This window comes from Gekko japonicus, unplaced genomic scaffold, assembly GCF_001447785.1.
Source record: "Gekko japonicus isolate JY-2015 unplaced genomic scaffold, Gekko_japonicus_V1.1 scaffold2575, whole genome shotgun sequence".
In the NCBI taxonomy this organism is placed as follows: domain Eukaryota; kingdom Metazoa; phylum Chordata; class Lepidosauria; order Squamata; family Gekkonidae; genus Gekko; species Gekko japonicus.
In genome coordinates this window covers 2,068-15,397 of record NW_015173754.1, presented here as the reverse complement: position 1 = coordinate 15,397, position 13,330 = coordinate 2,068, and the positions used below count along the sequence as shown (strand labels likewise).

The 13,330-nt window shown below is 47.9% G+C and overlaps 1 protein-coding gene across 1 annotated transcript; it reads left to right on the top strand.

Annotated features, from left to right (window-relative positions):
* Positions 1 to 782: 782 nt before the first annotated feature.
* Positions 783 to 12,718, top strand: LOC107120722 (aurora kinase B-A-like; the record flags this gene model as incomplete). Its single annotated transcript, XM_015423493.1, has 7 exons — positions 783 to 973; positions 1,959 to 2,109; positions 4,067 to 4,124; positions 4,884 to 5,075; positions 6,634 to 6,772; positions 10,618 to 10,766; positions 12,544 to 12,718. Coding segments are annotated over exons 1-7 (912 nt in total), but the record flags the coding sequence as incomplete, so codon positions are not given.
* Positions 12,719 to 13,330: the final 612 nt, after the last annotated feature.

Sequence of the window (13,330 nt, the reverse complement as noted above, 5' to 3'; positions counted from 1 at the left end):
AATTCTACTTTGTGAGTGACTGCCATTAAAGCTGTGAGCGAGCGATTTGGCGGCTGTATAAAGTAGTTTCCTCTGGAGCCCTCCTTCCTGAGCGAAGACAAAAATGTGTGAGCTAGAGGCTAAAAAACTGTGAGCTAGCTCACACTAACTCAGTTTAGAGAGAACACTGATTGGGACCTGCTTGTTTGTAAGTGCTAATACCATTTATTTGGACAATTAATAGAGTTAATGTACTCCCCCATTGGATCACAGTAGGCTTACTTGTGAGCAGGATTGTATAGGGTTTTACACAGAACTGCATTTGATTAATTTACTAGGAGTCCTAAACTGTGGCTTTAAATTTTATTTTTTAGCGGATTGTGTCTATATCGTTCTGAAATTTTGCCATTTTTCTGTGATGATGGGGGATTTATTTTCATAGGTCGTCCAGATATCTAGCCATTTATCTTGGGTGAGACCAGTTTTGCAAATTTTCTCCCAGTGTTTTTGGTATGGCAGCGTTGTGTTTTCGTGTAATGACATTAAGATAGCATATATTTTGAATATTAGCCCTTTTATGCTTTCATCTGCATTTCTTATCAGGGCTTCAAATGGGGTTGTGGTTTTTTGTAAGATAGCTCTAAGTTTTATTTTTCAGCAAAGATGATTAATGCCAGTAGCTCACCAAGTGGAGTTTTTACTCACAAGACTCCACAGCTTGGAGGTACAGCTTGCTCACGGGATCGGCCTGTCTTTGCTTTACCTGATGTTTCATCTGCAGATCTGGAACGTGGTCTCCACTCTACGACAGGCTGAGCGATTCTCAGGACCTTGTTGCTGACTGGCCGCTGGAAACCAGGGCTGTGCCTTCTCTCCGTGGCTGTTCTCCTCCAGAGGTCTCTTGTGTGCGCGGGGGAAGGAAGCGACAGGTCCTCTGGCACTCAGGATGGCAAATAAGGAAAACGGGACTGGTAGCTGCAGCAGCCTTTCCAAAGTAAGCCAAGCTCTGTTTATTCCACTCACTATTGCCAGAAGGTGGGTTGGGTGGGTTTGTGCTTCCATTGCTGGGTGGCAAGGGGGGTGCAGAGTTCTTCTCAATCAGGCGTGCCAGTCGCCAAGGGCCGGGTGACCGTCTGCCCTCACAAGGCAGCTGGAGTCCATTATGCTACTTTCAGTGTGTCTTCTTGCCATTTATTTACGTTTCCTAATGTGTTTACAATGTTTGTCGGCTGTCTTTCTTTCTTATACAGCTCAAGGTAGCTTACAAACATAGATAAAACATGGAAATAAACTACACCAAGGTCCTGGTCACATGACAAAGTTGCCGCGGGAGAAGCACGGATGGTGGGCAGATTATCCGGGCGCGATCACACCCCAACATCTGGGAAGTGGAGCGCACCGGTGGCTCACTGCCGACAATGCCCCTTAAAAAACTAGTACCTCCAAGGTACTAGTAAACGTTTGCCACGGGCTGCCTCCAGACGCCTGTGGTGTGATTGCACCAGCGCGCAGCATTCCCCTCTGGTCCCTCGTTTACCCGCCGGGGCCGAGGGAAGGACCCGTGGTGTGCCGCCGGTGCATCTGATTGCGTAATCGCGCATCAAACTGCCGGGGCAATTAGCCACCCCCCACCCCCCCGTGCGATATCTCGCCTGTGTGACGGGGGCCTAAGAAAGTTTAAAATCACTACTTGGAGCTGCTGCTCACCTTAACCAAATGCAGTCCTCAGCTGAACAGTCGTCAGGTGCCCCTGGGGATTTAAAGTGATGGGGGGGGGACAGGGGCACCTCCCTGGGGGGGGGTTTGTTCGTACTCATGGGGCCGCCACTGAAAAGGCCCCGTCTCGTGTGCCCATCAGACAGGCTTCTTTGATTGATGAGACTGTCAAGAGAGCCCCTCCCTGTGATCTTAATTCCCAGGCAGAAACGTGTTGCTCCAAAGTACCTCTGGTTTTCCTTTCTGCCCTCCCTTTCCTGCAGTACCGGGTCGCCAGCACAACGGGCTCTCAGTGGGCTCTCGGCAAGAGCAGCTGCACCCCGGCCAGCACTCCCCTGGGGTCCCTCTTGATGCAAAGAGCCATCACCAACAGTGCGAAGAGCAACCTGAAGTCTTCTTGCAGCCGGAACACAGGTAGGAATGCATTTCGGGTCGGACTGTTTTGCGAGGTGTGTGTGGGGGTAAGGCAAAGCTCGCAACGAGCAGTTTTGCTCCAAACATACCCAGACATTCCAAACATATCGGGGAGGGGTGGTGGTGGCTCAGTGGTAGAGCACCTGATTGGCATGCAGAAGGTCGCAGGTTCAATCCCCGGCCTTTCCAGTTGAAAGGACCAGGCGGTAGGTTGATGTGAAAGACCTTGGCCTGAGGCCCTGGAGGGCAGCTGCCAGTCAGAGTAGGCGATGCTGACTTTGAGGAACTGACAGTCTGATTCAGTAGAAGGCAGCTTAATGTGTGCGTTCCTTGGGGAGGGGCCGTGGCTCAGTGGTAGATCAACTGCTTGGCATGCAGAAGGTCCCAGGTTCAATCCCTGGCATCTCCAGTTGAAGAAGAAGAAGAGATTGGATTTATACCCCACCCTTCACTACACAAAGGAATCTCAGAGCAGCTGACAAACTCCCTTCCCCTCAACAGACACCCTGTGAGGTAGGCAGGGCTGAGAGAGCTCTGACAGGAACTGCTCTTTTTTCGAGAACAGCTCTGACAGAACTATGGCTTGTCCAAGGTCATCCAGCAGGTGCAAGTGGAGGCGTGGGAGAATCAAACCCGGTTCTCTCAGATTATAGAGTCTGCGCACTTCACCACCACACCAAACTGGTGAAAGGACCCTGTGGTAGAAGATGTGAAAGACCTCCACCTGAGACCTGGAGAGCAGCTGCCAGTCAGAGTAGACGATACTGACTTTAAGGGACTGGTGGTATGATTTAGTATAAGGCAGCCTCGCGCGTGTGTGTGTGTTCATATCCCCAGAGTAGTAGCAATGGGGGGGGGGGCTATTAACAGCGAGGCCTGCTCATTGGCCCCTCCACAGTATTACTTCAAGGCCAGAGGAGCTCTGGCTACTTCTGGAGGGGCTGAGCCAGAACCTCTGATTGGCATGGGGATGGTCCTGTGTTCCGTCCCCAGCATCTCTCATTTGAAAGGGCCAAAGAGCAGGCAATGCCTTGAGACCTTTGGCTCAAATCTTGGAGAGCTTCTGCCAGTCGGATTAGACAAGACTGAGCGTGAGGGACCCGGGGTCTGGTTTGGTAGTTGCAAAAACACATGAAACTGACTTGTCCTGAATCAGACTGTAATGATTTCATGTTTTGGTGTGTGTGTTTCTTTAAATGTTTACTGCGACTGCAGTAATGTAAGGAGAGTGATGGAGGGAGACGAGTGTGATGTGATCGGCTGACAACTGAGAGTGTGGGAGGAGAAAGGTCTCAGAGGATTCTGTGTTTGTAGAGAGACGAGTGTGGAGAGTTTTTATGAGAGTCTGTATGACAGAGGAAGCAGTTGGAGTTTAGTTTAGCCTGTGTGGCTATGAGAAAGTTCAGCCTGTGTGGCTATATGAGCAAGAGAGTTCAGCCTGTGAGGCTATATAAAAGAGAGTGTTATCTATCATCCTATCAGAGTTGAGTTTTGGTGTATGACTGTGTGTCACGCCAAGCTTTGTAAGTTATATTTTCTTTCTTTAACAACAGTTCAAAATTACCCAGAAACCTATTTTGTTCTTTTATAAATAAATCATTGTTTAAACTTATCCCAGCAATCAGAACAGTCCTTCCATAGGGCCACATAGTCCTCTGAAGCGCTCAGACACTGGGTCATTCTACCAAAATAGAGAGATTTGGAATGTTTAATTCCTGGTGGCAGCGGAAAAATCTACTCAGTTCGTGTACACAGAGTGTGTTTTAAAGGAGAAACAGTCTCCCCGATAAGCAGGACACCACGCAGACCGTCAAGGTGAGTCCTCTCCGCTCTGGCTGGCAGCCGCTCTCCAGGGTCTCAGGTTAGCGGTCTTTCCACATCGTCTCTAACCCGATCCTTTTTTGAGCTGGAGGTGCCAGGGACTAACGTGTTCCCTTTGCCATTTCTGTCTCCACAGCTGCCCCAGGCAGGGTGCCTATCGAGCCCAGCGCCCAGCCAGCACAGGCAGTGACCCGGTGAGTTCTTTGGGTGGTTTCCTTTTTTTTTTTTAAACGTTTATTTTCAAATTTTACAACAAAAACAACAAAGTCAACTTATAAAAATACATAACATTCTTTGGAGATTTTTTTAATACATTTGTTTCTATCCAATTATCTAGTTTATGCCATCTTTTAAAAAATAAACTATCATCTTTTGCCAACAATATCATATTTAATTTGTCCATTTCCTTTATTTCCATATTTCTTGTGATTAACTCTTCTGTACTTGGTATTTTTTCCGATTTCCAACATTTTGCCAAAAGAATTCTGGAGCTCGTAAGAATATAAAGTATTATACATACATCATTAAATTTAATCCCCTCTGGTAATATGTAGAGTAAATAGGTTTCTGGTATCAAGTTTAGTTCCACTTCTAGTATTTCCGTTATTAGTTTTTGAACTACTTTCCAAAATGTTATTACTTTCTCGCATCTCCACCAAACATGGAAGTAAGTGCCTACATTTTTCTTACATTTCCAACAGGTACCCGATGCGTTTTTGTAGCATTTTACTATTTTATCTGGTGACCAGTGCCAACGATGGAGCATTTTGAAAATATTTTCCTTGTATGAAGTAGATTTTAATAGCTTTATTGGTTTCCGAGAAGATCGGCTCTTCCGCAAGAGGGGAGGGGTGTGTGTGTTGCTGCATGTTCCAACCGCCACTCCTGGCGGTTGTTTTCCCCACCCCTCTCGCCTCGACCAACGCTCCTTTCGGTCTCTCCGCCCCTCCCAGGAAGGTCTTCACCATCGACGACTTCGAGATTGGGCGGCCGCTCGGCAGGGGGAAGTTCGGCAGCGTCTACCTGGCCCGAGTCAAGGAGACGCAGTTCATTGTGGCTCTCAAGGTGCTTTTCAAGTCACACCTGGAGAAGGACGGCCTGGAGCATCAGCTGCGGCGGGAGATTGAGATCCAGTCGCACCTCAGGTGTGTGGTGGGCTTTGCGGGGTGGGGCCGGGAGAAGGATTCAAATGGGGCTTCCTTCAACCGGCTTGTACAAAGTTCTAGAATTAGGGGTCCCTAACGGTACAGAACGCCGGCTCAGAATAGCGTACATGATTAAAAGGATTGAACCCAAAGTGTTGGCATTGTGGCTTAGAAGTGGGTCTCTACGCCCAATTCGCCCACATGTGGTGGGGAATGTTAAAGAGGTTAGGGCATTATGGCAAAAGATTGTAAGGGTCGTCTTTGATTTATTCCAAGTTAATATAGAGATTAATAGAGATCTGCCTATTTCTGGAATACTGGGAAATAAGAAAGTGGAAAAGAAATAAACGGGAGTCATATGAAATTATGGTTTTAGCCGGGATCCCGGCTGTAATAGCATTGGGATGGAGGGGAGAAGCACAAATGGACAATGGAAAAATGGAATAATTATGTCTTTGAACGTGTACAATCAGATATATTTGCACAGATAATTACTGAAGAGACATGGGTGGAGAAATGTCAAAAGATCACAAATGGGGGGGGGATATAAGGAATGGGTGGTGGGGAAGGGTGTAAAGGGGGGGAAGCCAATCCAAATATTCAAATACGAATGAAAAATCTGTGCACATGGTTAAAAATATAAAGGTATTAAAAGAGGGAGGGGTAAAATGAATGTGTAATGATCAATGATATAAAGTTAAGAATATGTATATAAGTAAACAAAAAAATGTATAATATCCTTTTTAAGGTGTGGTGACCAGAATTGCACACAGTATTCCAGATGAGGTCGCACCATTGATTTATATAGCGGCATTTATATAACCAACCAAGTGGCTGCCGTGTTTGCACACATAGGAAGCAATGCTCCCTCTCGGCTGTGGAGCCTTGTGAGCAAAAATTCTACTTTGTGAGCTACTGGCATTCAAGTTGTGAGCGAGCGATTTGGCTCCTGCATAAATTAGTCTGCTCTGGAGCCATCCTTCCTGAGCTGAGACAAAAAATGCGTGAGCCGGAGGCTAAAAAACTGAGCTAGCTCACACTCACTCGGCCTGGAGGGAACACTGGTGGAGTCCAATGCTCCCTCTAAGCTGTGGAGTCCTGTGAGCAAAAATTCTACTTTGTGAGCTACTGGCATTCAAGTTGTGAGCGAGCGATTTGGCTCCTGCATAAATTAGTCTGCTCTGGAGCCATCCTTCCTGAGCTGAGACAAAAAATGCGTGAGCCGGAGGCTAAAAAACCTGTGAGCTAGCTCACATTAACTCTGCTTAGAGGGAACACTAACAGGAAGCCCAAGTGAAGGGGGGCAAGAGGACTAACAAGCACACAAGGAAAGATTCAGGTGGGTAGCCGTGTTGGTCTGAAGCAACAGAACAAAGTTTGAATCCAGTGGCACCTTCCAGACCAACAAAGTCCATTTTGCGCCTTACCTTGAGCAAACCCAAACTTGCCACTGAGTTTCAACCCCTAGCTTGGAGACTGCTGCCCCAGAGGATGGCTTTCAGTGTGTCTGCTGCCCCTTGGTGGTGGATCCCTTCCCATGCCCTTCCCTTCTCTGCAGACACCCCAACATCCTGCGCATGTACAACTACTTTGATGATAAGAAGCGAGTGTACCTGATCCTGGAGTACGCCCCTCGCGGGGAACTCTACAAGGACCTGCGGAAGTACCAGCGGTTTGATGAGACAAGAAGCGCCACGGTGAGCTGCAGGGTGTTTGGGGACCTTGAGTGGGCCTGTAATGATTTCATGTTTTGGTGTGTGTGTTTCTTTAAATGTTTAGTTTGACTACAGTACTGTAAGAAGAGTGATAGGGGGAGACAAGTATGATGTGATGGGTGGATGACTGAGAGTGTGGGAGGAGGGGTGTCTATGAGGTGATTCTGTGCCTGAAGCTTGAAGAGAGAACATGGTCTGTGTGACTATGGAATGCTGAGTCTAATTCTGTGTGGGTAAGACCAACAATTTAGTCTGTGTGAGTAAGAGAGTTGATTCTATTCAGTGCGAATAAAACAAAGAGACTAGCCTGTGTGGCTATATGTATGAGTGTATAAGCCCGTCAGAGTGGAGTTTTGGGAGTTTGAGAGAGTGCTTGTGGCACCAAGCTTTGCCAGTTATATTTACAAGTTCCTTTCGTCAGCAACTGTTCAAAATAACCAGAAACCTATTTTGTTCTTTATTAAATAAATCAATTTTTGTTTAAACTTATCCCAGAGATCAGTACAGTACTTCCTCAGGGCCACGTAGTCCTCTGAAGTGCCCAGACCCTAGGTCATACTACCAAAAGAGAGAGATTTGGATTTTTTAATTCCTGGTGGTAGCAAAAAACTACCAAGTTTATGTACTCGGAGAATGTTTAAAGGTAAAACCATCTCCTCAATAAGCAAGGATGCCACAGGGCCGGCGTGGGGCCTGAAGGTCCTCTTTCTGGGGGGATGTTGGTGTTTGCAGGGGCCACAAGGAAGGGGCTCTTTGGGACTAGGCCGGCCGTGGGCCAGGGAGGACAGTCCGGCAGGGTACGGCTTCAAGCACCCCCCTAGCGCAGGGCATGTGAGAGTCAGCTGACCCCAGAGGCTCCGGCTTGGTCAGCCAGTCTGTCGGTCAGGCCCAGCTGGTATTTGTTTTATGTACCATTATTTATAAGTCTGTCCTTCTCGCTGAAACTCAAAGTGGTTTATGTAGTGCAAGTTAAATGCAATCAACTGGATGGAACATCCAAGAAACTCCAGAGGATAGGAATCGGTGACCGGGCGTGGGAGCGGTTGTGAGGTCCAGGACCATTGTAGACTAGAGAGAGAGGAAGCGGACCCCGGCCCTTCAACCCAGTCCCTGCTTGGGAGGAGAGACCCTGCCCCCCCCTCAAGGAATCTCTAACTTTGGAGAGTCTTTGGGGAGAGGGCTGCTGAACGGTGTGTGTGTGTGTGTGTGTGTATGGCTGCCTTTTGTGCTGGACCAGGGGTGGCCAAACTTGCTTAACGTAAGAGCCGCATCGAATAAATGTCAGAAGTTTGAGAGCCGCAAGATGTGACCAAATATTGCACACACGATTTTATTAGAAAATATGCAAGTTTGATTTTTATTAACATTAAATGAGACTGCCAAAAAGAAAAACAAACGGGGTAGCAGATATTGTCCAATAATATTTGTTTGCTAATATTTATTTGTCTAAGAGGGAGAGAGAGAGAGGTGGAAAAAAAGAATGAAAGAGATGGAGAGAGGGAAACAAAAAAAGCAAATAGATGGGGGAGGGAGGGAGAAAAAGAGAAAGGTGGAAAGAAAGCAAATAGATGGGGAAGAAGGGAGAAAGGGGGAAAGAGAAAAACAGAAAGTAAATAGACGGGGAGGGAGGATGGAAGAAAGGAAGAGGAAGAGAAAGTTGGGAAGAATGAGAGGTGGAAAGAAAGCAAATACATGGGGAGGGAGAGGTGGAAAGAAAGCAACTTTAACTTTAAATGCGTCCTCCAAGGCCCCCCTCTCCCCACACTGGCTGATGGGAAAGGCCTCCACCTGAGACCCTGGAGAGCCGCTGCCAGTCTGAGCAGGCAAGACTACTCCCGATGGACTATTGGTCTGGTACAGTATATAGCAGGGGTGGCCAGACTGCGGCTCGGGAGCATACGGCTCTTTCATTCATATTGTGCCGCTTCCAGCAAGGGCGGCTCAGGAAGCGAAGGGGAGGCAGGCCTCCCCAGTCAGTTTTCCCTTCCCCAGCCAGTGTTCCCCTCCTTGGGTAGGCTTGAGCGGAGAAAGAAACCAACTTTAACTTTCAATGCATTCTCAGAGGCATCCCCCCCCCACACCTTTCCACCTCTCTTTCTCTTTTTCTGTCTTTCTCCCTTCCTTTCCCTCTTTCTCTCTCTTCCTTCCCTCCCCCCTCCCTCCCCCATCTGTTTGCTTTCTTTGTTTCTCTCGCTCTCTTTCTTTCCACCTCTTTCATTCTTTCCACCACCCCCCTCTTAGACAAATATCATTAGCAAACAAATATAACTGGACGAATCAGTTTATTTATTATTATTGTTTCTGTTTGTATCCTGCCTTGCCGGACACGCTGGCTCAAGGCGGCTAACAGGATTAAAATATCATAGAACGATACAGAGTTAAAAGAGTTAGAAATACAATACAAAAGTAAACAGCATCAGTTTACAGATTAAAAAAAAAGACAAGCTAATGATGGCGGTATTCCAACTCAACCAAATCAATATCTGTTTTTACCCCTTCTGTTTTTATTTTTGGCAGTCTCGTTTAATGTTACTCAAAAGCAGATTTGCGTATCTGTCAATAAAAGCGTGTGTGCGATATTTGTTCGTGTCTTGCGGCTCTCAAACGTCTGACGTTTATTCTGTGTAGCTCTTACGTTAAGCAAGTTTGCCCACCCCTGATATATGGCAGCTTGGTGTCCGTCCCCAGCAGAGGTCTTCCACTCCACCTACAGCTTGTCGTTTAAACTGGAGAGTCCAGTGATCTTTCGTTTCAGGGTGCTGGTTCCTACCTTTAAAGCCCTTTATGGCCAGGGACCTACATACCTGAGGGACCGCCTTTCCCCACATATTCCCCAGAGAGCACTGCGTTCAGGGGCCCAGAACCGACTGGTCCTCCTAAGGAGGCCAGGCTGGGGACAACCAGGGCCGTAGGCCTTCTTGGTGGCGGCTCCATCCTGGTGGAACGAGCTCCCGGAGGAGATCAGGGCCCTGCGGGACCTATCACAGTTCTGCAGGGCCTGCAAACAGGCTTTTAAAATATTTTTTAGAGACGTCAATGTTGGATCAGGCCAGAGGTCCATCCAGTCCAACACTGTGTCACACAGTGGCCAGAAATACCAGTGCCATCAGGAGGTCCACCAGTGGGGCCAGGACACCAGAAGCCCTCCCACTGTTGACCCCCCCCCCCAGCACCAAGAAGACAGAGCATCACTTGCCCCGGAGTCCCTATCTATACCTTGTGGCTAATAGCCACTGATGGACCTCTGCTCCATATGCTTATCCAATTCCCTCTTGAAGCCGTGCATGCTTGTAGCCGCCACCACTTCCTGTGGCAGTGAATTCCGTGTGTTAATCACACTTTGAGTGAATCACTGTTTTGGAGCCGCCGCGCCTATGAACGAGTAGGACAAGAGGCCCGTCACCCTGGAATGTACATTAACAGCCTGTACCAGTAGCCGGGAGGTACTGAAAGCATCTATAGAAGACCTGCGAGCAGCCCATGGGAAGAGAGAGAGCTGATGGAAGCCATCATGAACTCTGCCATCATAATATAGCCCTTTAGGGAATTATAAGTGTTTTAATACTCTTTTAAATGTTTTACTATACTATCAAATGTTTCTGCTGATTTTATGTAAGCGGGCCTAGGCTGGGCGGGCGGGGGTATAAACCTGAATAAACAAATAAAATCTTCAGCGTGCCGAGAACTTGAACCGCAGTCCACATCCTAATCTCCAGTGGGGGTCGACTCTGCGTCGGCTTGCACGGTTGATTTCTCATGCCTTTCCACAGCGAGGACACTGTCTTTCCAGGCACTCAGTCGACACCTCTTTGCTTTTACCCTGGCAGTACATGGAAGAGCTGGCCGATGCGCTCATCTACTGTCACGGGAAGAAAGTGATCCACCGTGACATCAAGCCAGAGAATCTGCTGATGGGGATGCGGGGGGAGCTGAAGATCGCTGACTTTGGCTGGTCGGTGCACGCCCCCTCGCTCAGGTGAGGCGCCCTCCAGGCTGGAGGCCGGGCACGGCAGGCGTTCTCTCTCTCTGGGGAGATCGGCCAAATCGCGACCCTTTTGGTCTGCCAAAGGGCCTGTTGGCTTGATCTGAAGGCCTTTTCCTGACACTTTTCTGGACACCGCCTCTGAGTGATAAAATGTTTAACGTAGGGGGTCCCGTGGTTGTGTCAGTATTTTGCGGGGCACGTTTGTTTTTTTCCGTTGGGTCTTTACTCCGTGAATGTACCGCTGAGCTCAGCTGCTGTGAGCTGATTGGAAAAGTGGGGTGAAATGTTCAAAATGAGTTGTCGTGGCTGCTGTGGGGCAGGACTGTGGCTCAGTGGCCGAGCATCTACTTAAGAACGTAAGAGAAGCCACTGTTGGATCACGCCAGTGGCCCACCCAGTCCCACACTCTGTCACACAGTGGCCAGAAATACCACGTGCCGTCAGGAGGTCCAGCAGTGGGGCCAGGACACTAGGAGCCCTCCCACTGTTGCCTCCCCCCCCCCCAAAGCACTAAGAACAACAGAGCATCCCTTGCCCCAGACATAAGAACATAAGAGAAGCCAATGTTGGATCAGGCCAACGGCCCATCCAGTCCAACACTCTGTCACGCAGTGGCCAGAAATACCAGGTGCCGTCAGGAGGTCCAGCAGTGGGGCCAGGACACTAGGAGCCCCTCCCACTGTTGCCCCCACCCCCAAGCACCAATAACACAGAGTATCCCTTGCCCCAGAATGAGAGTTCCTATCCATACCTTGTGGCTAATAGCCACTGATGGACCTCTGCTCCATATGTTTATCCAATTCCCTCTTGAAGCTGTCCATGCTTGTAGCCACCACCACCTCCTGTGGCAGTGAATTCCAGTGAAGACGTCCTTCCTTTTATCTGTTCTAACCCGGCTGCTCAGCAACTTCATGGAGTGCCCACGAGTTCTTGTACTGTGAGAAAGGGAGAAAAGTACCTCTTCCTCTACCTGCTCTATCCCACGCATAATCTTGGCGTGCGGGAGGGTTTGATCCGTGTAGGTGTGGCTGAAGATCTCAGCTGGAGACCCTGGAAGGCCACTGCCAGTCCGAGTAGACAATACTGACATGGATATGGACCAAGGTTCTGTTTCCTGTGTAAGGCAGCTCCCCTGTGTTTGCACAAGCGACCCAGGCGACAGTCTTGGCTGAAGAAGGGTGGTCTGTTGGGCTCCATGAGGTTTAATTCCCGCTCCCTGCTTTAGGAGTAGAGATGTGAAGGCCCGGAAAAATTCGGAAAAAAACTGTTTTTTCTCCGTTTTTTTCCTGAAGGTTTTTTTGGTTTTTTTTGGAAAAATTGAAAAAAGAAAAGAAAATTAACATATATATATATGGTATCAGATTGATCTAATTTCTGTGCACTGAGGACAAGCAAGTCCTAGGTTACAAACTTAACTCTCCAATGCAAGAACAAGATGCATTTCTTCCTTTAGGAGGTGCGATTGTCAGAAGAAAATAAAAAGGTTTCAGTTTTGTTTTTGCATGTGGGTGGGTATTCTGTTTGTAATAACTGTTTGGATACACTATATTTTTAATAGGCTAGTTGTGATAATTTCATGCCAAATAAAAATGTCCATAGTCATATTTTATGTTCCTAAAGTAACAGAATGACTTTCAATCTAGAAAAGACAAAAGAAATGCTAATGTAGCATTTTTTCAATTTTTCCGAAAATTTCCGTTTTTCCCCAAAAAACCCCGGGTTTTTTCCCGAGCTTCAAAATTTCCAGAAATTTTACATCTCTATTTAGGAGGAAGACCATGTGTGGCACCCTGGACTACCTGCCTCCCGAGATGATCGAAGGCAAATCCCACGACGAGAAGGTCGACGTCTGGTGCATCGGAATCCTCTGTTACGAATTCCTGGTGGGGCACCCGCCTTTCGAGAGTCCCTCTCACTCCGAGACGTACCGTCGCATTGTAGCGGTGAGAGCTGGCACATTCCTTGGGCAGGTTGGCCCTCAAGGGTAAGAAGGAAGTCAAACAAAGGGGCCAATGTGAAAAACTTAGTTGAAACTTACAATATACAAAAATGCATGTATTTATTAGGAAGACAGTTAAAAGCATATAAGGGCCCAATGAAAGCCTCGTAAACAAGTAAAAGCGGCCTAAACACAAGGGCCAAGACACACGACCTGACGCGTTTCCACCCTATTGGGCCCTGATATGTTTTTAACTGTCTTTCTAATAAATGCATGTGTTTTTGTATATTGTAAGTTTCCACTAGGTTTTTAACACTGGCCCTTTATCAGACTTCCTTCTTAGCCTGGTGGTTCTTGATTCCAGTTTTTGGGTCATGTTTGTTTTCCCCTCCCTGTGCCTTACAGGTTGGCCCTCAGCCAGTTTGGTGTCGAGGTTAAGTGCGCGGACTCTAATCTGGGAGAACTGGGTTTGATTCCCCCACTCCTCCACTTGCACCTGGCTGGATGACCTTGGGCAAGCCGTAGTTCTCTCAGAGCTGTTCTCTCAAGGCTATAAAGGGGAAGCCAACAGGGGTATACTTGAAAAGTTGGAAAGAATGTGCTCATGGTTGAAAAT